This window comes from Primulina tabacum, chromosome 15 (genome assembly GCF_025594145.1).
Source record: "Primulina tabacum isolate GXHZ01 chromosome 15, ASM2559414v2, whole genome shotgun sequence".
In the NCBI taxonomy this organism is placed as follows: Eukaryota; Viridiplantae; Streptophyta; class Magnoliopsida; order Lamiales; family Gesneriaceae; genus Primulina; species Primulina tabacum.
In genome coordinates this window covers 2,044,940-2,070,345 of record NC_134564.1, presented here as the reverse complement: position 1 = coordinate 2,070,345, position 25,406 = coordinate 2,044,940, and the positions used below count along the sequence as shown (strand labels likewise).

At 36.3% G+C, this 25,406-nt stretch overlaps 2 protein-coding genes and 1 long non-coding RNA gene across 5 annotated transcripts; all 3 read right to left on the bottom strand.

Moving 5' to 3' along the window:
• Positions 1 to 1,156: 1,156 nt before the first annotated feature.
• Positions 1,157 to 12,489, bottom strand: LOC142526277 (uncharacterized). The gene is made up of 3 exons (XR_012815215.1): positions 12,446 to 12,489; positions 12,255 to 12,365; positions 1,157 to 1,328 (listed from the first exon to the last, which is right to left on the bottom strand). It is a non-coding gene; the product is annotated as an uncharacterized LOC142526277 (long non-coding RNA).
• Positions 2,006 to 3,834, bottom strand: LOC142527078 (uncharacterized). The gene is made up of 6 exons (XM_075631793.1): positions 3,758 to 3,834; positions 3,485 to 3,688; positions 2,910 to 3,017; positions 2,751 to 2,836; positions 2,320 to 2,668; positions 2,006 to 2,239 (listed from the first exon to the last, which is right to left on the bottom strand). Exons 2-6 carry the CDS (start codon positions 3,647 to 3,649, stop codon positions 2,198 to 2,200), a joined length of 750 nt encoding a protein of 249 aa, XP_075487908.1. The 5' UTR covers positions 3,650 to 3,688; positions 3,758 to 3,834; the 3' UTR covers positions 2,006 to 2,197.
• On the bottom strand, positions 6,720 to 9,022 carry LOC142527161 (uncharacterized). Of its 3 annotated transcripts, XR_012815410.1 has the most exons (4): positions 7,868 to 9,022; positions 7,673 to 7,781; positions 6,921 to 7,580; positions 6,725 to 6,822 (listed from the first exon to the last, which is right to left on the bottom strand). XR_012815410.1 is itself a non-coding variant. In XM_075631887.1 (3 exons), the coding sequence occupies exons 2-3, from the start codon at positions 7,709 to 7,711 to the stop codon at positions 6,927 to 6,929; spliced, it is 693 nt and encodes a 230-aa protein (XP_075488002.1). In that variant the 5' UTR covers positions 7,712 to 7,781; positions 7,868 to 8,068; the 3' UTR covers positions 6,912 to 6,926. The 3 variants fall into 3 exon arrangements, 1 of the variants encoding a protein (XP_075488002.1); XR_012815409.1 differs by having other exon boundaries at positions 6,720 to 7,580; XM_075631887.1 differs by lacking the exon at positions 6,725 to 6,822 and having other exon boundaries at positions 6,912 to 7,580; positions 7,868 to 8,068.
• Positions 12,490 to 25,406: the final 12,917 nt, after the last annotated feature.

Sequence of the window (25,406 nt, the reverse complement as noted above, 5' to 3'; positions counted from 1 at the left end):
TGTGTTTGGATGTACTTAAAAAAACATTGAGTGAACGGCTTGGTTTGGATCACTTCGCGCTCCTCGTTCGGGTAGCGCTCCGGCTCGATTTCTTTGACGATTTTCGGGACGATTTTTGTGCAGTATTTTGGCTAGGGAGAGTTGCTGAATTTTCGAGTTTTTCAGCTCTAGGATTTCGAAATTATGTGTGTTGAATGAGTGGGGTTGATGCACTATTTACAGGGGAAGAGGGTAGAGCTAAATTTGGCACTAAAATCATACCAAAAATTCATGTCAAATCTCCTAATATTGACTCCAAATATCCTTGCCATTGCTGATGATTTCTCTTCCTAATTCGTGAGATATAAATCCTTGATTTATATGAATATCCGAGATTTTCTTTATCTTGTTTCCTTGCATCTTGTATGATATAATAATTTGTAATATTTCCTACCCCAAAATTCGAAATTTGCTTGACAATAAAGATTTCAACATGGTCATCTTATTCTAATACAATAAAAAGAATCTTATGCTAATAAAATTTCTTTCCAAATTTTAATTACATTATTGCAAGATTTTCGATTCTCACAGTTTTAGTAATACTAAATTATATATTATATGTTTTAAAAATTGTAAGAAAATTATATTCGGATAATAATAAATATAGCAAATTAATCCACACACGAAGCTTTGGTAGCAACATGATTATGAATATTAATAAATTTGCAATTCAACAAGTGGCAATCGAGTACCCACCAGACCACACGCCAAAGCTGCTCCATCGCTTATATATATTTTCATGAATTTTGATCCATAGTTTAAATCACCAAGTTTGGCTCGAGAGTTCGTTCAAAAATTTTAGATCTACTTATGTATAATTATTTCATATTAGTAACGTTATATGCAACATCATAAAAGTTATTTTCATTTAGTTATCAAAATTTTAAAAAAAAAAACTTTATAATTAAAGTTAACTTTACACTGCAGATTTTCGAAATTATAAATTATCAAAAATGACATCGAGTTCAGAAAAATTTTACTTGATCTTACATGTTTGCGCTTTGTACGACAAAAATTATTTCAAATATTATTCAACTGGACAATTATACAATTTAAATTTAAAAACTAAATTCATGTTAAAAAAAGTTTTAAAAATATTTCTCACAATAAAATATATTAATTTGTTATCTTTAAATTAAATTTAGGAGTTCATCGCGGATTACAACTCAACTAAATTAATTGTTTCCTGGAAAGAAATTTACACATCATGTAATGCATAATTACCTTGTGGTTGCCTTGCGCGAAGCTACTACTGAATTCCCCACCGGTGATGTCATAAGGCAAAGAATCTGCAAATCACAACAACGAATGCCTGAAGTTTGGAAATCGATAGATGAGTACACTACAAAAAAAAATGTGTTTTAAAACCGGTTTTTGGGACTATGTGCAGCGGTTTTTAACCGCTATTCGAAGCGGTTATTGAACTGACTCCATTTCTTCCGCTCTTAGCATCCTATTGCACCGTAACCACAGCCGGTGGTGAAGCAATAGAAACCGATTCTAACGAATATTATTGAAGCGGGTAAAAACCGCTCCGGTAAGTAGCAACACAAGCGACGGTGTGTAACCGCTGGTGCGGAATTTTTTTTGAAGCGGTATGAAACCGCTCTTACAAGTGGCAACACAAGTGGCTAGTAACCGTTTGTGGTCCATTTATTTTGAAGCGGTTTATAAACGCTCCTATAAGTAGCAACACAAGCGGGTTTTAACCGCTGGTGCTCCATTTCTTTTGCAGCGGTTGGGAACCGAATGAAAAGACCCGCTTTGGTTACTTTGCTCTCGAGGCGATATAGGAGCGGTTAAGTAACGCTTGTATTATTTATAGGAGCGGTTGTAAAGCAATTCATAAGTCTTTTAAAAAAACAATTCCAAATTATTATATTCATTTCCTTCTACACAAGAAAATGGAAAAAAAAAACATGATACATATAAAATAAATAACTCGAAATCAACAAAAACATTTGTCATTTACTGGGAAACCAAACAAAATCCACAAATGAATATCTAAGTTTGCAGAAACATAAAATTCTAAAAAAAAAACATACTGATGATTGCAAACGAAGGCCAAAACTAAAGTATGTTTTTTCTTAAATATCTAATCACCAGATGATTCTTCTGGAGGAGTTCTGCCATCATTTTCTCTTTCATTGGATGTGGCTTAAATGGGTTTCTGAATGATGTTTGTCATTACAGTTGTCATCTGTAAAAATAAATCGAAATTATCATAGAATAGAACAAGCAAACAATTTTTTCATTTGATATTTATTAACATGTAAATACCTGTGTTGGTAACAATTCATGCCCACTAGACCCTCCAGGTATCATACTCTGCATAACCCGTGTAAAACTTTCGAATTGATCTTGCATTTGTCTCATTTTCTCCATTTCTGTCTGGAGTTGTGCTTTTTGCGCCTCCATTTCTGCTCGCAACTGCGATTCACGCATCTCCATATCTTTCTTCATTTGTTCTTGCATTTCTTTGAATTTATTTGTCATCTCCAAAGTAGAATGATAGTTTTGCCTATTGTAGAATGAGCTTCGCCTGCATTGTTCAGGGAAGACTTGGCTAGGCAGTGCTCCTGCTCCCAGACATCGAACTCGGCCAGAATGCTCGGTTCCAAATACATCACTGCATAAAACTTGTAATTAATACATATATATTTTGTAATAACATTAACAAAAATAATATGAAATTTTAAAGAAAATATAACCGAAATGCATCCTCATGCACTTCTATTGCTTGTGTCCCCTCAGACATGTCTTGTAAGCGAGTTTGAACAGCCTCATCCAACAAATTCTAACAAACAAAACGTCAAGTAAATGAAAAACTTATTCAAAAATCATTATATAAAATTGTAACCAATCAGCACCTCATAGCGTATGGCTTCAGCATCAACTGGAGCACCTCCTTTCTTTTTACTTCTCCGACTCAAATGCATTATTTCGATGCGAGTCGGCTTCCTACCATTCTCTTTCAACTAATAGAAGAACAATATCATATATACAAAAAATATGACTGCTGAAATTTTACAAACAACAAGACTTATACTCTTAATTCACACATTCACAAACAACAAAATAAATGATAAGAAAAACTAGAATCGATCATTAACAACATATCTTTAAATTTTAACTACATCATATATAATTATTAATCTATATTTACAACACCATAAAAGCATATAACACTAGTTATCTATAACATCAAAGTTCAAACAACAAATAGGTAATATGAGACTTTTTGCAAAGAAAAATACAGGTTAGTGCTTACAAATTTGTCTTCCAGAGAAGGGATACTCGTTCGTCACTGTGCATGAGTTCCTTTTTTATTTTTTCCCATTTTCTCGATTTATTTTAGAACTTTTCTGAAAAAAAATTTATGTTTTACTAAGAATATCCATAAAAATATATATACATATATTTAATAATAAATACTCATGATTACCTCAGTAGCCTTCCAGTACGCACATAATCTTTCCCAAACTTCTGTTGCCAACCCATGAGGAATAGGGCGAATGGACACAAGCTCCTCTAATGGGATATTGGAGTCATAAGATGTAGCTTTAACTTCGGTCCTCCATCGCCTCCATGCAACCCCCATCATTTGCATCACAAAATCTTGATGTTGATCGGAGATTATGAATCGTGCCTATAAACATAAACATAAATATGTTAATGTTTGAAGCTCATGTGTGATATTAAGTAGTTCTCAACTTACAATAACAAGTTTCCATGCCTCCTCCAACCGATGCTTTGGAACTTTTCTCCAGTCTAAATAATCAAGGGGCAACAAAACTCCATTCGAGCTATTGTCCCCACATAATTTGCCAGTGCCGGTTGTAAATCTCCAAAAGGTTGGCCTCTTTCATTAAACGTTACATGTAACAAATCATCATGATGCAATGCATGAACCTCTTTCATTACAGTTCTCCCACGTCTATTTGGCTGCCTCTGCGAAGGCAACACTTCATTTTCGCCTGATAAAAATATATATATATATATATGCAAATTATGATTGTTATTTGGTGCTTTAAACTTAAATCATATATATTAAAAATATATTTCCAACCTTCCTCATGGAACTCCTCGTCATCTTGTTGTGATTCCAATGCATTGTTTTGGGTCTCCGGTGGTGAATGTGATGTTATGTCTTGTTATCCAACTTCATCATCACACATGTTATTTGATTCTTGTCCCCTAGACCGCTTTATGATATTCTTAATCAACTTCTGAAATCTTTTGTTTGCCATTTTTCATATGTACCTGAGAATAATAATAATATAAAATTACAACAGTCTGGTTAAAATATAAAGAAGACCATAATTTGCACTAGTATGAGTTTAAAGGATTTATGTATATAGCTTGAATGTGTATAAAGATAAAGTAAATGTCACAATTGGATATAACCATAAAATATTAATAAAAGAAAGATTATTTTTACATAAGAGTTAACAAAACCCAAGTCACAAATTCGCTCACTGGACACATACTATAACAAAATGCTCCAAGATCAAAGCCGTTTTGCATTTATTCGCTCACTGGACACATACTATGTGAAATATTAATTCAAAAGATATCAGAATTAACAATTAGATTAACAAAATCACCAAAAACAGCAACAAGAATACCTTAAATGCAACATGAGACTTGCTGGAATTCTTAATCTTTAAAACAGTCCTCGTTTTCCTTGTCCATCTTCAATGCACACACAAATACACAAAACAAAAAATTAATCGGTAGTAGAAACAAAAATAATTGCATGATATCTAGTAATTTATAGTTTTATACTGTTCAGATTCTCAACTGTGATTGATCTTTAAAGCAATATTTTTGCACACCCTGATTCTTGGAAACAAATAGAAAATAAATTAATATTTATGAAAGTATAATATGTTGTGTTCAGATTGAACATACAGTTATAATCACAAAAGAGTATTACAATGCTGAAATCAAAGAGACAATATAGAGTTTAAACTTTGCAAATTCATGATGACTTATCACTTAAATCGAGCAAGTTAATAATCACCGAACAATTTCCTATGCTCACAACCATTATAATTTCTGCCCTCACCTTCAGATTCTCTGTTCCTACAACTACAGAGTACAACTACATGTTTCAGGTTTAAGCTTAGTTTGGAAACATAAATCCAAAATATTTCCCTCTTTAGAGCTTAGCTTTCTGCTACAATCCCCAAAATACCAGTTATCATTTCTGAATTATTTCGGGTCTTCTATAGGTTTGAAATGCTTAAAAGAAAACTATAGTGCAAACAAACAAATAAGAGAATGGTAAACGCAAATAAATCCATCTTTTTTACTCGGTGACCCTAAACCAAGAATTGCACAACTGAAATTCATAAAATTCTTCCCGTATGCTCGGTCTTAAGAACGTTTCCATTAAATAATCAAAACAAAGAACAAAAACAATATTAAAATAACCACCATTAAAATCCTTAGCAAAATAAAAGAAATTTTACTGCAACGGGAAGAGAATTTACCTCCAGAACAAGATTTTCTAAACGATTGCAACTCGGTATAGGGCATAGATTTTCTTCGACACAAGATGGGAAAAAATCGATTGTCGGGTCACAAGATGGGGAAAAATCGATTGTGAGGGCGGGAATGAAAAAAAAAATGCGGGATTCTGAAACAAGCTCGGTTCGTACGCTTTGTTTTATTTTTAATTAAGCCTCCTAATTTTCTTTCTAATTAAACCAGTAATACGTGTTTTTGTCTAAGATTTCCTTCGGGTCTTTCCAGATAAACGACAACAGTGACCCTTAACCAAATTCCCATCTATTTTCACTTATTATTTATAGTCTAAACGAAGTTATATGATAATTTAATTAATTTATAATGTAAAATTATCTTATTTTAAGAAAAAATATGTAAAATTCAGATTTTTTTTAAAAATAATTAATAATAGTTCACTAATTTTTCATTCTAAAATTGATAGAATGTAGTCCTACACAATAGGATTTTCTCGTACATTTATCTTTTGTATTTTAAAATTAAGTCTACTACATTATTAATTAATAGTAATTATTTTTTAAAAACTAAATATAAAAGACAACAAATATTGTTTGAAGAAGTGAATAACAGAAAGCTTGTTGTATATGCCCTCGTGGATTGATAATATATAAGAACAATTATATATAATAAACAACTAATGTGATTTGGAGAAGTAATTAATAGAAGACCTATGGTATGCCTCGTGGATTGATAATATAAAAGCATATTTCATATACATGATCCCAACATTTATTTATTTAAAATTTCTACATTTAATTTGAATATACATTTAATTTAACATTCAATAACCATGAAACGAAACAAAAAAATCAAAAGATAAAAATGAATGCACATCACTAATCAACTGTCCACTACAAATTTGGAACAGTTTTACCATGAGTTGTTCCAAGTCCACCACCAAACTCTTCACCAGTTGCATGATAAACACATGTATTGTTAAGTGTCAGATTCCAGGGGAGAAAAACAATTTCGATACTCCAAAAAGAGAAATGTGGTCCTGTTATGAATACAGTATCTATGTAGCAAATACGAATATGCAGTTCAATTAAGAGACTTGAAAGATAAAGCATAACAACTAGAAAGAAGTGATCACAAATTAAAGGGCAAACAAACCAAATTATTAAAGAAAAAAACATAAATCAGCCTTAAGTGGTTGAATAATCACATTCCTTATTGATAACCAAAAATATATACTCAATAAAAGCATAACCCCTGGCTTTAAGTTGTCTCTTTATCTGGAATCAAGCTAATCTGAAACTCAAACAGATAAGGTCAGGGAGTTATAATTAAAGAATATTAAAATAATAAATAAAACAGAGGACAATTTACCAGAAGACATGTAAACTAACCTCCCCCTATTCTTCATCAGTTTCATGGTTCACAACAGGCATGCCATCAACGATTGAGCCATCTACATCATTTCTTGTTAACTCAATGTCTATAGTGTTTACGTCATCCAACAAAAATTCGACATCTGAAAAATTGTTAGGAATGAATTGCATTGTATCAATATCATCTTCATTGCCCATGTTGTATGTGTCTCTTGGTGTGTAGCGAATAACAGAATGCCAATCTTCTTCTTTTGGATCACGAACATAATAAATCATTTGAGCTTGCGAAGCCAAAATAAAAGGTTCATGCTCTTCTCGTTCTCCTGTATGTATCAAACGCGAAAAATTCAGCATCGTAAATCCTAAAGGATCAATTTTCATTCCAACAGTAGTATTAACCCAATCGCATCGGAACAAAACTATTCGTCCATGACCACTGTAATCAAGTGAGATAACATCAGTTAACCGTCCATAATAGGTTGACTCATTATCGTCATTATCATGCATCGACGGCACCATGACTCCACTATTCTGCATTTTTTTGTTTCTTTCGGATTCTACTGTGCGAAATGCAAAACCATTCACATTGAACCCATGATAACTAAATGCTACAGGATTCGGACCACGTGCAAGTGCCCTTAGAGTTAAGTCATCAATTCGTTCATTTGCCCGATCAACCTATAATAAATACACAAACACAATTTTGATATTAATATTTTTAAAATAATAATCACTCTATTTACCAATAAATCAATCGATATGTTACTTACTCTTTTAGCAAACCATTCTGGAAATTGCATTCGAACCATATAATCCAACTGAAAGTTAGTTGGACGATGACCATATCTATGCTTTCTCTTCAATTCGTCTCTTAATTCTCTATTCCACCACAACATTGATGGTTAGAAACATGTAGTATTGACAAAACAATAAAATTGAAATTACATTAACAGAATAATACTTACTCACGATATGATTGTAGAGCTGTGCAATTAGAAAGGATATATCTGTGAGCTTGGCTCAGAGTTTTGCTGTCCAAAGTAACTATTTGACGTTTTTTTTGTAGGTCGTCCTATTTGTGGAAACAATGGTAGTAAAGGATACTCATTATCGGGGGTCTCCTGGTGTCTTGCGGATTTATTGCCAAACGAGTCTGTACACTCTAAATAACGAGAACAAAACACAACACATTCATCTGCTAAGTATGTCTCTGCAATATTAGCCTCGGGTCGTGCTTTGTTTCTAACAAAATTTTTTAGTTTTCCAAGATATCTTTCTATTGGATACATCCACCGATAATGTACAGGCCCAGCTACTCTTGCTTCATATGCCAAATGCACCACCAAATGCACCATTATTGTGAAAAATGAAGGTGGAAAAATTCTTTCTAACTGACATAAAACCAATACAACCCCTTCTTCAGCCTTTTTTAACTCATCTTCTCGTAAGGACTTTGCACACACTGCTCTGAAATACTCACACAAAACAATTAATGGTGCAGTTACCTTTTTTGATAACACACGACGAAGAGCTATTGGAAGAAATTGTTCCATTATGACATGACAATCATGGCTTTTTAGACCCATAATCTTACAACGTCCAACATCAACACATTTTGAAATATCGGATGACATACCATCAGGGACACGAATATCTTTCAACACTGAACAAAACAACTTTTTTTCAGCTTTGCTCATACAATAACATGCAGGGGGTAAATATTCGGTGCCATCTGGTTGTGGTTGTGGCCATAATTGTTTCATAATACCCAATATTTTCAAATCTCTGCGTGCGGCAACGTTATCTTTACTCTTGCTAGAATCATCTAAAAGTGTTCCAAGGATATTATCACAAACATTTTTCTCAATATGCATAGGATCTAAATTATGTCTTATCAAATTAAACTCCCAATAAGGCAAAGTGAAAAAAATGCTTCGTTTCCTCCACATTTGTTCAGTGGAACCTGTTTTTGCTCGCACAAATGGTTTCGATATGTTACTCTTACCAAATACCACATTCCGATTTTGGGTCATTTGTATAACATCAGATCCTGACAATGGTTTCAAATCTAATTCACGTTGCTCTGGCTTGCCATAACTTGTCATAGTTCGGATTTTTGCATCTACCGGTAAGAAGCGGCGATGCCCTCTAAACGACCATTTCTTTCCATTATTCAAGTATACCGCATCTGTTTTATCAGCACATGTTGGACAAGCATTCTTGGCATATGTGTTCCAACCAGATAAACATCCCAAACCTGGAAAGTCACTAATTGTCCAAAGCAATGCAGCCCGCATTTGAAACATTTCTTTGTTGGAAGCATCATAAGTGTTAATCCCATTTTCCCATAAGTCTTTCAATTCAGCAAACAAGGGACGTAAATATACCTCAATATCATTTCCAGGTGCTTTGGGTCCTGGAATTAAGGTGGATAAAATAATTGAATGAGGTTTCATGGATTCCCAAGGTGGCAAATTGTAAGGCATTAGAACAACAGGCCATGTACTGTGTGACGTACTTTGATTTTTAAATGAATTAAACTCATCGGTGGCGAGTCCCAAACGAACGTTTCTAGGATCTGCACCAAAATCAACGTGCCGCTCATCAAATGTCTTCCACGCTGGCGAATCAGCCGGATGCTTTAAAATTCCATCTGAAACCCGTTCCTTAGAATGCCATTGCATATTTTCAGACGTCTTAGATGACATGAATAATCGTTGTAATCTGGGTTTCAATGGAAAATACCAAAAAACCTTGGCTGGAGTTTTCACCTGCAGATTTTTCTTTCCGACTTTGCGTGACTTCTTCGGTTGTTTGTGCATATTTTTCCACCTTGAAAGGTTACATACTCTGCAAGATTGTTCATTAGCATCATTGCCCCAATAAATCATGCAATCGTTCGGACAAGCATGTATTTTTTCATAGTGAAGTCCCAAATTAGAAATTAATTTCTTCGCTTCATAAAATGAATTTGGTACTTGTGCTTCAGGTGGCAGTACTCGTCGAAGAAAATCCAATAATGTTGTAAAGGACTTATCACTCCATTTTCCACTCACTTTCAACTGAAATAACTCAACAAGAAATGTCAATTTAGAAAAATCAGTGCATCCAGCATATAACTGTTGTTTCCCTTCTTCTACTAATTTATAGAATTCTTCCACATTAGACTGCATCGGTGTACGACTTGTTGATGTAGTAGTGTAATTTTCATTCCTCATGGGTGATCCTTCAGACATCCCAAATACATCATGTAATGTTTCTTGTCCCATTGATTCATGGTTAACTGTATCATAAACTTCTCCTGAGTTATGAATCTCATCTCTCATGTTATCATGAGATTGCACAATCAACTTTTCACCATGAAAATTCCAAATACGATAATCTTGTAAAATGCAGTTTATCATCAAATGTTCATATACTGTCTCACGATCATGATTCAATGAGTTGATGCATTTACGACAAGGACACGATTTCGTGACTTCATCAGTCGTGTTAGCAAATGCATAACGTAAATAATTTCGGATTCCCACCTGATACTCAAGACTGCCACGAGGATAATCCATCCATGCCTTCATTGTTTGAACCTATAATATAACTCAAACATAATCAATTTCACTATTGTACAATCCTAACACACTAAAATAGTTCAACATATAGGTATGTGAGGAAATAAAATTTCGAACACCTTTTCTTTTAGTCATTTCAACAAACATATTAGATACATATGTTTAAACTTGTTTTGAATGTATTCAAAAATCATTTATATAAAAAAATTAATAATCTAAAACATCAAAAATTAAAATATGGGCCAAAACTGACAATATATCTATCAACCTCACTGTTGATTAATCTAGCAATGGAACACAATATAATCTAAAAAATCAGGATTTCAAGAAAAAAAATTGATTAATTTTTCTAAATAAGTTGGAAAATTACCTAAAAATGACAAGCACAATTCCAATGTGGACTTGGTGGCCGTCGATCGAATCAATGAAATATGTGAGGTAAATGTTTAAATTAGCATGAAAATTTGCTTATGTTTTTTAAAATGATTTGATCGCTTCTCAACCGCTTCAAAATAAAACTCTGATTACGTTTTGTTTAAAATAAATTCTGCTTACGTTTCGTTTAAATTAGCATGAAATTCTGCTTATGTATTAGTTTTAGGAGCGGTTGCAACCGCTTCAAAATAAAACTTTACAAACGTTAATTACAAATCGCTTCTGAATTCACTAAATAAAGACGGTATAACTTAATTAACTGCTTCGTATGAAATTCTATTGAAGCGGATAATAAATAACCACTTCTAAAACCATACCCATTAGGTGCGGTTAATAAACCGATTGAAATAACCGATTCTGAATGCACTAAATAGAAACGGTTAACTAAACTGCTTCGAATGAAATTATGTTAAAGCGGATATTATGTAACCGCTTCTAAACCCTTCCTATTTTGCTGCGGTTTGTAAACCGCATCCAAACAACCGCTTCTGAATTCACTAAATGGAAGCGGTCTAATATAACCGCTCCTACAGAATCTCTATTGAATCGGATAATGAATAACCGCTTCTAACACCTTATACATTAGTTGCAGTTGAATAACCGCTTCAATATAACCGGTTCTAAAACAACTATTTTTTTGTAGTGGTAAAATGTGCAAACCTACCCAGATTTTTTCGAACTCGTTCGTATTCGAAGTTATCGAGCTCGTTCTAATATATTGGAGATTCTTCGGAGACAAATTTAAGCTATTCTTATTTTCCTCAATGGTTGGTAAGTTAAGTTTATTACACCAAAGATTCTAATATTAGCATGCAAAGCTCGATTAAGAACGAACTCGTTGAACAAGCCAAGAAACGGCTCTAACTCGAGTCAAAAATTGGTTCTGTATAAATTTCTAAATCTCGAATTCGTATTAGAATTAGGAAATACAGGGAGTATCAAATGTTAGAGATAATGATTTTTTTTAGTTCATTAACTTGTCCAATTTTGAGTTTGGTCTATTAAGTTTTCACTGTTAGATTTGGGTACACTCTCTTCATTTTTTGCTATTTTGGTCAAATTATTTACGTGACATCTTACAACTAAGCAATTTTCGATATCATGTCAGCATTTTACAGTGCCACGTCAATATTTTTCAGTTACACATCAACGATTGAATGAAAATAGTCGAAAGTTAATAGTTAGTGCTCCGAAACCAAAATTTGAAAACTTATCGGAGAAAAAGCCAAATTTTATAGAACAAGTTAAATGGACTGAAAACCTATTTTTCCTAAATGTTATTCCACTTATTTACATCTCTAGCTAGTCAATATTCATGTGTTGATGGTACTAGGGTTTTGCAAAGACTTACAGCACAAGCATAAGGAAGGGTTTGGGCAAGTCCAAAGGCAAACACAAGCCAATAGATCCCCAATACACCCATTTTCACTACCTTTAAACCTGTTTCAGTACCAAGCCACACCTGCATTAATCGACATCAACTAAGCAACCCCATCTAGCCATTAATCTTTAGGTTTCGAATATAGGCTGGCATGAGCTCACCAGTGGAGAAATTTTTCCAACAGATGTATCATCCTTTATCTGAATCAATTATCTGTACTCCATGATCAATATATACATAGATTAGTAAGCTAGTATAGCCAAAAGTGATAGGAAACGGGATCGTGCGAAAAAGAGTATAACCACCGGATGGAAGTGACTGCAGAAGAGGATCAAGGCTGCAGTCGAACCAACAAAAGTTGATATCGAAAGAATCGTGCTCCATACTGGAAGCTCGCTGCCATTTATATATCCATGTACCATGATGGATACACATGTTCAAGTTCTTGTATTACAATTTATTCTCATGAACACACGACCATGATGATGCAATAACGGAAATATGCAACAAACATCAAATTAGATGATACACAGATTTGTGTGGAAATCCCTTTACAGCCAAAGAAATTACAAAAATTTGGGTTTTTTCCGGTACGTATACATAGAACAATTGAGAATATCATTTATCTTTGTATAATAAAATTTTGATTAAATAATGACACAATTAGAAAACAAGAATATATCAGTAATAAATTATGGGTAAATTGTCATTATTAAGAAATGTACTGATTAATGTCAGTGGATAAAATAAACGAAAAATTGTCACATTGATTAAATTAAATATTAGAAGGGAAAAAAAAGTAAACGTACTCTTTCGGTAAGTGCTAAAAATAGGTATAAAAGATTTTTGTATATATTTCTCCTTTCTATATATGTCATTTTATATATATATATATATATATATATATGCAAAAAAGACACAAACTGTGAGAACCCGAATTTTTAGCACAAGCTAACATTTTTGCAGCAGCTAGCAAAACTTTAGCAGCAATGCAAAAATTCCAGCAGAAGCTAATAATTCAGAAGCTGGTATTTTCCAGCAGATTAGAATCCAGCAGCATACAACAGGTAAAATCCAGCAGCAGAAGAGCGAGATTCCAGCAGATAGTTACTGATTCAGCTTATGACTTGTAACTGAAGCATTTAACATGGAATAAACGCTGTTAATGTCAGATTATGACCATTAATTGGGAGGCTAATAGTCAGAATTTTGCAATAACACCCTTAAACCTCTGGATTGGTGTTACATAAATTTTGAGATTATCACTTGAATTTTCGAGCTAAGAGAGTGCTTATTTTCGAGCAGTAGAAACCAGTAGCAAGAACAAGCATATTCCAGACTTCTATCGAAACCTTATAGCAAATTATAGTAAGTGGGCTTATGTATAAATATCTTGAAATCAGTTTGATAATTCATGTTTTATATATTTCTGATCTCCGATTTTGAAGCACTGAAACCTAATGAACTAATGGTAGGAATACATATTCTGAACATTTCTGAATTCTGATTTCTGATTCTGGCATCACCCCTTAGAGAAGAGAACATATAGGGGACTGATATCAGTTTAGCCATTAAATTCACAAACGTGCTCAGTGCTTACTTACTTGCTAATTTCTGATTTTGTTCTGAATATTGATTCTTGTTCTGAAAAGATGAGTTTTCTGTATATTATTTGTATTACTGTTTCTGTTGAAAATGATTTCGAAAACTGGGAGTTATTCCCGCCCCCGCTTATTGAGTGACAACCATATCACTCACCCACCAAAACCATCTCAGATAAGAACGAGGAAGAAATATTAGAAGAAGAAGAGCAGATTCAGTTTTGGGGCTGGTGAAGAAAACTGTCATTCTCAGTTCTGATTCTAGTTTATGTTATTTCCGCTGCATCTGTTAAGATACTGTTATGTATGGTTATACATTTCCGCTATAAAACATTAGTATTTGAGTTGTAACAGATAATGGATTATTGAGTATTATGAATAAAAAGACTGGTTTCTGAATTTTGTACTTCTGATGCTTGTTGCTTTCGAATGTAAATTTGAAAGCAACGCCGGTCACTACTACAAAAAATGATTTTCGCAGCACGTCATCAACAGCGTGCATTAAAAGCACGCTGCGAATACTACTTTTCACGGCGTGCACCTATATGTGCGCTGTTAATAGTGTTGCACTTGATACTATTAACGGCGTGCATTAAAAGCACGCTGCGGATATTACTATTCACTGCGTGCATTAAAAGCACGCTGCGGATAGTAACTTGATACTATTAACGGCGTGCATTATAAGCATGCTGCGAATATTATTATTGACGGCATGCATTAAAAGCACGCTGCGGATAGTAGTATCCGCAGCGGACAATAAATGCACACCAGTGTCGACCAACCTCCGTCCCGGGGCGTGACATTGAAGTGGTATCAGAGCAAACCAGGTTTCATAATCTGGGGAGGAGGAACTGACTTCTGAAAATAAGTCCTGAAAGTTACTGAGATAGACTATTGAAAATAAACTACTGAAATAGACTACTGAAAATAAGTTACTGTAATAGACTACTGAAATAAGTAGAAAAAAATCAGTAGGCCAAAATCAGTAGACCTGAACCAGCAGATAACCGAAAAACAGTAGTATCAAAACCAGTAGTCTGGAATCAGAACCAGCAGATGAAAATCAATAGATCGGAATGCAGCAGACTGGTCTTAACAATGCTGGAAAGCAGCTTACTTGACTGCAGTAGCATCAAAATTGCAGTAGAAAGTGAATTCCAGTAGGCGCATGCAGTAGGCCTTGCAGATTGTATAGAACTTGAGGTGTTTTTCGCACAAACTTCAAACGGCCATAACTTTTGATCCAGGAAGAATTTTTACTATTAAAAGATACGGTTGGAAAGCTCTCGACGAGGAGAACCAAACTTAGAATTGAGAATTTTATTCTAGCATCGCCGACGAACCCAAAATCCTTTGTTTAGATAGGGATATCATCATTTCCGTAAAATTTTCCAAATTTTAGAAACTTTGAGGAATTTTCATTTCCAAACGGCTCAGTATTTTTGCACCAAATTTGGTACACTTCATGTTCTTGATGTGAAGGATTTTTAGTAAATTTTTCACGAGATTCTGAGACTGAAAAATTTTGAGCTATTTTCTTCCATTGAATGTTATAGGCTATACTGATTCTGTTCATTCCAATAATTGTCTATAGTTCGACTTGTACTCTTGAGATCATTTTGAACCTTCACTCTCATATTTTGGATGAAGGATATGGCTTATCAGAGTAGCTACATTAAGAGCTTAGAGAAGAAGCTAGAGAAACTAAAGGAATATAACTACTGTCTAGAGCTGGACAAAGATGAATTAAAGCGTCGAGCAGAACACTTGAGAAGTGATGTTCAACGATATGCTCACTATCTGCATGAGGCAGAAGAGGGGAATAGGAAAGCTCAAGAGGAGTTCGAAACCTCCCAAGAGAACGTTGGAGAGTTAATCGAGTTACGTGATACCTTGGTTGAGAAGATCCAAGTGCTTAAATATCAAAATCACCAACTCGTTCACCAGCATAATCAGTATAGTGAACAGAATGATGCTCAGATTCAAGAGCTGCAGGACACTGTTGAAGTTCTTATCGATCAGAATGCAGTTCTGCATGGTCATATTGAACATCTAGAAGCAGTAATAGCCAACCATGAAGACGAACCTGAGGAGGATCCCGAAGAAGATGAAGAAATCGAAGAGGATCCTATGTATTTGGGATTAGGAGAAGTGATAGATTAGACCATTAGTAGTTGTTCTTTGTAATAACACTCGTTCCAATTACATTTCTGATAGCATTTTCGATGGTTAGTTGTAATTGCACTTTCTTGAGAAATCAATAAAAATTTATTTATATCCATTGGTTTCATATTTAATTTTGAGCAATTACTCAATCATTTTGCTTCCTTTGTTTAGTCTCTATTCTGCCATCAACCTTAAAACTTTCATAATTGTAGGAAATGGACGGACGACCAGTTAGAAACAATCGCAATCCTCGCCACGGCAACCGCAACAACAACCGCAATGATGAGGATGCACAGTAACAACCACCAGCAGTTGGCCTCAGCCAGGCGGACCTGATGGCTATAGCCACGATTGTGGCAACCACGCTACAAGGGTTTGTCAACCCTAATGCTAATCAGCCACCACCACCACCTCCTGCTCAGAATGGGACTAAGCAGTACTATGAGGCTCTCCGGAGAGCAAGAGTCCCAAATTTCGACGGAAGCTCTGATCCTGAGGTCAGACAGAATTGGATGAAGGAGGTGGAGAACCATCTTCGACTACTTGAGGTTCCACAAGGGATCAAGGTAGATGTGATTACATATTTTCTTGTGGATAAAGCAGCCAAATGGTGGGAAAGAGTCTCACCAGCTATGGTAAGGGCGGGACCTATCACTTGGCAAAGGTTCGGAGAGGCATTTCTGAAGCAGTACTTCCCGACAGCAGTTCGAGTGCAGAAGCTGTCAGAATTTGAAAGCTTGGTTCAAGAACCAAACATGACAGTGGTTGAGTATTCATCCAAGTTCCACTCATTGGGAACTTACTCCCCAACTATCATGGGAGACGAGGCCTTGAAAATACATCGCTTCAAGAAAGGGTTGAACAGCTGTATTCAATCTGCCCTTGCTGTTATCGAACCCGATAGTTTTGATGAATTGATGGGAGCCACCATCAGAGCCGAGAATGACATCAAGAGGCGTGAAGGTTAGAACAAACTCAAATGTCCTCAGTCAAGCCAGTACCAATCGGGCCAACAATTCAAGAAGCCTAGGTTTTCAAGCAACCAATTTACCAGTGCTCCATCCAAAGGAACCACTTCTTCTCAATCAAGTAAAGAGAGAGTCAAGTGCCAAACTTGTGGATTCGCTCACACTGGTGAATGTCGTAGGAATTCTGGAGATTGTTTCCGTTGTGGAAAGATGGACCATCGCATTGCTCAATGCCCTCTTCCAGATCCAAGGAATGGTCCAGCAGGAGGAACAACTCCAAACAAGCCTAAGGAAAACAAGACAAATGCTCGAGTTTATGCTCTTACTCAAGAAGAGGCTGACAACTCAAATAATGTCGTAGCAGGTATCATTATAATCAATGATATACTGGCGTATGTGTTATTTGATTGTGGTGCTACACATTCATTCATGTCTAAGAGATTTGCCAAGAAGTTAGGAACTAAACCTGATAACTTAGAAGAACCATATAGAGTAGCAACTCCTGCAAATCAGGATTTCAGAAACTCGCACTCTATATCAGGATATTGATGTTCTCATAGATAATCAGAGTTTCAAGACAAACCTAATCCAACTAAATATGGTGGAATTCGATGTCATTATTGGAATGGATTGGTTAGCCAAGAATCATACTTTAGTAGACTGTCATGGAAAGACGGTAACAATCCAAACTCCACGCCAAGAGAAACTTTTATTTCATGGTAAGACAAAAGAACGAAAGACTCTTCTTTCTGCTTGCCAGACTTGGAAAGCCATGAAAAGTGGAGAATAAGTTTACCTAGCTATGCTAAGCGAGGTAAAGAAAGAAACCCCACTTACACTAGAAGAGATTCCAATAGTACAAGAGTTCCCAGATGTGTTTCCTGAAGAACTTCCTGGCACAATTCCCGACCGCGAAGTGGAATTTGAGATTAATTTAGTACCCAATGCTACACCAATCTCAAAAACACCGTACCAAATGGCTCCAACAGAAGTTGAAAGAACTCAAAGAACAACTTCAAGAGTTGTTGGATAAGAAGCAAATCCGACCAAGCTCATCTCTGTGGGGAGCTCATGTTCTGTTTGTGAAGAAAAAGGACGGAAGCATGAGATTGTGTATTGATTACAGAGAACTGAATAAGATCACAATCAAGAATAAGTACCCGCTTCCAAGGATAGATGACCTGTTTGACCAACTCAAGGGAGCTACAGTCTTTTCCAAGCTTGACTTAAGGTCAGGCTACCACCAACTGAAGGTCAAGACAGACGATATTCCGAAGACAGCCTTCATAACAAGATATGGACACTATGAGTTTATAGTAATGCCGTTCGGATTAACAAACGCTCCGGCAGCCTTCATGGACCTCATGAACAGGGTGTTCAAACCATTACTTGACAAGTTTGTTGTGGTATTCATCGACGATATTCTGGTATATTCATCAAGTGAAGAATACCTCAAAGAACATCTTCGTCTCACCCTCCAGAAGCTGAGAGGAAAGGAACTGTACGCCAGGTTCAAAGAATGCGAATTCTGGCTAGAGAGCGTCGCATTCTTGGGACACATAATATCAGCAGCAAGGAGTATCTATGGACCCTAAGAAAGTTGAAGCAATCTCAGATTGGCCTAGACCAAAGACTGTGACAGAAATTCGAAGTTTCTTGGGATTAGCAGGCTATTACCGAAAATTTGTTGAAGGATTCTCTTCAATAGCAATACCTCTCACCAAATTGACACAGAAGAACTCTAAATTTCAATGGAGTGAAGAGTGTGAAAAAAACTTCGAGACTTTGAAGAAGAAGCTTACCTCCACGCCAGTGTTGGTATTACTTGTGGAAGGCAAAGACTTCACCATCTACAGTGATGCGTCTCAAGGAGGTTTAGGATGTGTACTCATGCAAGAGGCAATGGTGATTGTATACGCGTCGAGGTAGTTGAAGCCATATGAACAGAATTACCCAACACATGACCTCGAGCTTGCAGCAGTGGTATTTGCACTGAATATTTGGAGACACTATTTGTATGGTGCTAGATGTGAGATATTTACCGATCATCAAAGCCTCAAATACTTGTTCACTCAGAAAGAGTTAAACATGAGGCAAAGATGGTGGATTGAACTTTTGAAAGACTACGACTTGACAATAAGCTACCACCCAGGCAAAGCCAACAAGGTAGCAGATGCTTTAAGTCGAAAGAATACGAGTAAGGTGATCCTGACATCACTTTCAGCACAACCATGTCTTGGAGAGACAATCAAAATAAGTCAAGATAGAGATTCTGTTTTGGTAAAACTAAAAGAACAAGTTAAAGAAGGGAAAACACCAGATTTCGAGACGGATAACAAGGGAATCTTGTGGATGAAGGGACGATTGTGCGTACCAAACATCGACAACCTTCAACAAGAAGTAATTTCTGAAGCACATAAGTCGAAATTTTCATTCCATCCTGGCAGTACCAAGATGTACAGAGATTTGAAGAAAAATTTCTGGTGGAGTGGAATGAAGACGGACGTGGCAATGTTTGTTTCTAAGTGTCACGTGTGCCAACAAGTCAAAGCAGAACACCAGAGACCTGGTGGACTTCTTCAACCATTAGAAATCTCGGAATGGAAATGGGAACATATTTCCATGGATTTTGTAGTTGGTTTACCCAAGTCGAGACAATGTCATGATGGCATCTGGGTAATCGTAGATAGACTCACGAAATCTACGCATTTCTTACCTGTCCGCATGAACTATAATCTGGACAAGCTAGCCACATTGTACATGAATGAGATCATACGACTACATGGAGTTCCAGCTAGCATACTATCAGACAGAGATCCGAGGTTTACATCCCGTTTTTGGAAGAGTTTTCAACAAGCTATGGGGACCAAAATTACTCTTAGCACGGCCTATCATCCTCAGACCGATGGCCAAACAGAAAGGACAATTCAAACTCTAGAAGACTATGCTGAGAGCATGTGCTCTAGACTTCAGTTGTAATTGGAGTGAACATCTGCCCTTAATCGAGTTCGCATACAATAATAGTTATCACAATAGTATTGAAATGGCACCATACGAAGCTCTGTATGGACGAAAGTGTCGATCACCATTGTATTGGGATGAAGTAGGGGAAAAATCCATCGTTGGACCCGAACTAATCCAAGAAACAGTGGATAAATTTTCTATGATCAAAGAGCGACTAAAAGCTGCACAAGATCGACAGAAAAGCTGGGTTGACCTGAAAAGAAGACCCGTGGAATTTGTAGTGGTCGAAAAGGCTTATGTGAAAGTGTCACCCATGAAAGGTGTAATCCGATTCAATAAGGTTGGGAAACTGAATCCCAGATATGTTGGACCCTTTGAAATTCTTGAGAAAGTGGGAACACTTGCTTATAGATTAGAACTTCCACCCGACATGTCAAGAATTCACAATGTATTTCACGTTTCGCAGCTAAGAAGATATATTTCCGATCCAAGTCATATTCTTGAAGCTGGACCACTGTTGATTGAGGGAAATTTAAATGAAGAACTGAAGTACGAAGAAATTCCAATTCGAATTGTGGATAACAAAGACCAAGTACTAAGGCGACGAACTATTCCATATGTCAAAGTACAATGATCCAATCACACTGAGAAAGAAGCTACTTGGGAGTTGAAAGAAAAGATGCGAGAACAATACCCATATCTCTTTGAGGGTCATGTATAGCCAAGTTTCGAGGACGAAACTTCTCATAAGGAGGGAGGGATGTGAGAACCCGAATTTCCAGCACTAGCTAGCATTTTTGCAGCAGCTAGCAAAACTTCAGCAGCAATGCAAAAATTCTAGCCGAAGCTAATAATTCAGAAGCTGGTATTTTTCCAGCCGATTAGAATCTTGCAGCAGACAACAGGTAAAATCCAGCAGCAGAAGAGCGAGATTCCAGCAGACAGTTACTGATTCAGCTTATGACTTGTAACTGAAGCATTTATCATGTAATAAAGGTTGTTAATGTCAGATTATGGCCATTAATTGGGAGGCTAACAGTCAGAATTTTACCTATAAATAACACCCTCAAACCTCTGAATTGATGTTACACAAATCTTGAGATTATCACTTGAATTTTCGAGCTAAGAGAGTGTTTAATTTCGAGCAGTAGAAACCAGTAGCAAGAACAAGAAGATTCCAGACTTCTACCGAAATCTTATAAAAAATTACAGTAAGTGGGCTTATGTATAAATATCTTGAAATCAGTTTGATAATTCATGTTTTATATATTTCTGATCTCTGATTTTGAAGCACTGAAAAAACCTAGTGAACTAATGATAGGAATATATATTGTGAAAATTTCTGAATTCTGATTTCTGATTCTGGCCTCACCCCTTAGAAGAGAGAACATATAAGGGACTGATATCAGTTTAGCCATGAAATTCACAAACGTGCTCAGTGCTTACTTACTTGCTAATTTCTAATTTATGTTCTGAATATTGATTCCTGTTCTGAAAAGAAGAGTTTTCTGTATATTATTTGTATTACTGTTTCTGTTGAAAATGATTTCGAAAACTGAGAGTTATTCCCGCCCCCGCTTACTGAGTGACAACCATATCACTCATCCACCAAAACCATCTCAGATAAGAACGAGGAAGAAATATTAGAAGAAGAAGAGCAGATTCAGTTTTGGGGCTGGTGAAGAAGACTGCCATTCTCAGTTCTGATTCTAGTTTATGTTATTTCCGCTGCATCTGTTAAGATACTGTTATATATGGTTTTACATTTCCGCTGTAAAACATTAGTATTTGGGTTGTAACAGATAATGGATTATTGAGTATTATGAATAAAAAGACTGGTTTCTGAATTTTGTACTTCTGAGGCTTGTTGCTTTCGAATGTAAATTTGAGAGCAACGTCGGTGTCGACCAACCCCCGTCCCGGGGCGTAACACAAACGTTTGTCCGAAAAAAGCAAAATAAGTTTATTTATATAGGTTTTTGGTTATCTCATTAGTCAAATTTGGTCATATTGCAGTATTTTATTCTCATGAGTATTGACACGGTGTCGAATAATATCAGGTGTCATGTCAGTCAGTATTTTAAAAATTCTAAAAATATAACTTAAGTTTATTTATTCATTTACTAACTAAGGCCAATATGAGACTAATTACATATATGCAACTCTAAGGTTGCGTTTGAATTGAAAGATTTTGATTTGAGATGAGGATTTGAGATGAATTCATATTGGGATGAATATGAAATTCACCACGTTTGATACCAAAAAAAAAATTTATTTGAGATTTGAAATTCATTGTCAAGTAGATTTTCAAAACAAATCAATGGATTTGTTATTGTGTCTTCAAATTCATCAATTCAAATATAACCTAAACACGTCAAATTTCGCATGTTTTTCTTTTCTACAATCCAGGATGAAAAACAATTTAAAGACAGCAGACAACATTCGATGGGTAAACTTCGGAAATCACGAATGGACCAGACCATCGTGACTTCAATTTTCTGGGAAAGAGTCGCAATCGGGAGTTGTAGAGCAGGACGTTTTCACCTTCCTTGAATTCCATCGCAACGATCCGCTTGTCATGAGCCTTCTTTGTTTACTCCTTGTATGACAGTGCAAGATCATATGTCAGGTTCCGGAATTCCTCCAACCGATCCAGTTGCAGCAGACGTCGTTCACCTGCAGCAGTACAGTTAAATTTTAATGCTTTTGTGGCCCAGTATGCTCGATGCTCCAACTCTACAGGTAAGTGACATGCTTTACCAAACAACAACCTATATGGTGTAGTGCCTATAGGTGTTTTAAAAGCAGTCATATATGCCCAAAGAGCATCATCTAACTTCATAGACCAGTCCTTCCGACTTACACCTACCACTTTCTCTAAAATTCGCTTTATCTCTCGGTTAGACACTTCCACTTGACCACTCGTTTGGGGGTGATATGGGGTAGAGATCTTGTGTGTGACACCGTATTTGCTCAAAAAATTTCAAATAATTTGTTGCAAAAATGGGTGACACCATCACTAATGATTGTTCTTGGTGTCCCAAACCTGTTAAAAATATTTTTTTTTAAAAAATTTCAGGACCACTTGAGCATCATTAGTGGCATATGCTTCTGCCTCTACCCACTTAGACACATAATCAACCGCCACCAAAATATACTTTTTCGTGAACGAGCTGGGAAACGGTCCCATGAAGTTGATCCCCCACACATCAAAAACCTCACACTCAATGATGTTATTCAATGGCATTTCATGACGGTTAGAGATGTTACCTGTCCGCTGGCACTTATCACATGCTAGCACATATGAACGAGCATCTTAAAAATGGTTGGCCAATAAAAGCCACATTCAAGTACCTTTGATGCCGTCCTTGTTGGTCCGAAACGACCACCTACCTCACGGTCATGGCAATGGTGGAGAATTTGACCAAACTCTTCCTCTGCAACACATCTTCTTATCATGGCATCTGCACAAATCTTAAACAAAAACGGTTCCTCCCACAAATAATATTTCACGTCAGAAAAAAAATTTCTTTCGTTGGTGAAACGATAGATTTGGTGGAGGTGTGTCCTGTGACAAGAAAGTTAACGAAATTTGCATACCAAGGACAATGTTTCACCTCAAACACTTGCTCATCAGGAAACCAATCATCAATAGCCTGATCTACACAGTCATTACTAATAAGCTCTAGTCTAGACAAATGGTCCGCCACCACATTTTCTACACCTTTTTTATCTTTTATTTCGAGGTCAAACTCTTGGAAAAGTAATATCCACCTAAGCAATCGTGGTTTGGCCTCTTTCTTAGCAAGCAAATATTTAAGAGCAAAGTGGTCAGTAAACACAATTACTTTAGACAAAACTAGGTATGCATGGAACTTGTCGAGTGCAAATAGTACTGCAAGTAACTCGTTTTCAGTGGTGGCATAATTTAGTTGTGCTTCATCTAGAGTCTTACTTGCATAGTATATAGTGTGAAAAACCTTTTCCGCCTTTGGCCGAGGACGGCACCAACCGCAGTATCACTGGCATCGCACATGACCTCGAAGGATAGATCCCAATCTGGTGCCACCAAGACAGGAGCCGTCACCAAGCGCTCCTTCAAACCCTCATATGCCTGTACACAGTCAGCATTAAAATCAAAAGGTACATCTTTCTTAAGTAAGGAAGAAAGATGTTTGGCAATTTTAGAAAAATCTCTGATAAAATGCCGATAGAAAACGGCGTGGCCTAAAAAGCTTCTAACTCCCTTTATAGATGTCGGAGGTGGTAAGTTCTTGATAACTTCCACTTTTGCCTTATCCACCTCTATTCCATACTCTGAAATATTATGCCCTAGGACAATTCCCTCTTGGACCATGAAGTGACACTTCTCCCAATTAAGTACCAGGTTAGTCTCCTCGCACCTCCTCAGCACGGATCTCAAATTCTGCAAACACTCATCAAATGTTGTACCAAAGATAGAAAAGTCATCCATAAATATTTCAAGAAAGGTTTCAATCATATCATGAAATATAGCAGTCATGCAGCGCTAAAATGTAGCAGGTGCATTACAAAGACCAGAAGGCATACAGCGAAAAGCAAAAGTTCCATAAGGACAAGTGAAAGTGGTTTTCTCTTGATCCTCAGGTGCAATAGTGATCTGATTATATCCCGAATACCCATCTAGAAAACAGTAAAACTCATGCTCCGCTAGTCTCTCCAACATTTGATCAATAAAGGAAAGGGGAAAATGGTCCTTACGGGTGGCATCATTCAACTTCCTATAGTCAATACACACTCTCCACCCCGTAACAGTCCTCGTGGGAATACCTTCATTCTTTTCATTATTGATCACCGTAATCCCACCTTTCTTAGGCATACATTGAACATGACTCACCCATGCACTATCGGAAATAGGATAGATAATACATGAATCGAGAAGCTTAATAGTTTCAGCCTTCACTACCTCTTGCATCTTTGGATTGAGTCGTCTTTGAGGTTGCACGAGGGGTGAGTACTTTTCTTCCATCAAGATTTTGTGCATGCAGATCGATGGACTGATTCCCTTGATGTCTGCTACCTTCCAGGCGAATGCCTTTTTGTGCTCTTTGAGAACACTCAACAATTGTTCCTCCATAGCATCTGTCAAAGCAGCAGAGATAATGACAGGTAAAGTGTTATTCTCACCTAGGTATACGTACTTTAGGTGCGGAGGTAAGGGTTTGAGCTCAAGTGTTGGTGGTTCCTCGATGCTTGACTTTGGAAGGGTCAAATCTCGGCGCTCTCCTAAATCCTCCAGTCTCATCCTCATTGGCTTTCTCCATGGATGGTTGGCATTAAAGTATGCCACTATTTCAGCTTTTTCTTCGTCAAAATCGTCATCCTCCAATTCAGTTGTGAGGGTGGCTTCCAATGGGTCTTTCATGGCCTCCTGCACAAAATTA

Bases quoted from the DNA above. Each gene is read 5' to 3' on its own strand.
- LOC142527078 (XM_075631793.1), bottom strand. From the start codon at position 3,649: ATGCAAATGATGGGGGTTGCATGGAGGCGATGGAGGACCGAAGTTAAA. The intron at 2,837-2,909 runs GTGCTGATTGGT...TTTGTTTGTTAG, and splicing joins CTGAAGCCATACGCTATGAG to AATTTGTTGGATGAGGCTGT. The intron at 2,240-2,319 runs GTATTTACATGT...TTATTTTTACAG, and splicing joins ATGAATTGTTACCAACACAG to ATGACAACTGTAATGACAAA.
- LOC142527161 (XM_075631887.1), bottom strand. From the start codon at position 7,711: ATGGTTCGAATGCAATTTCCAGAATGGTTTGCTAAAAGA. The intron at 7,581-7,672 runs GTAAGTAACATA...TATTTATTATAG, and splicing joins CAGAATGGTTTGCTAAAAGA to GTTGATCGGGCAAATGAACG.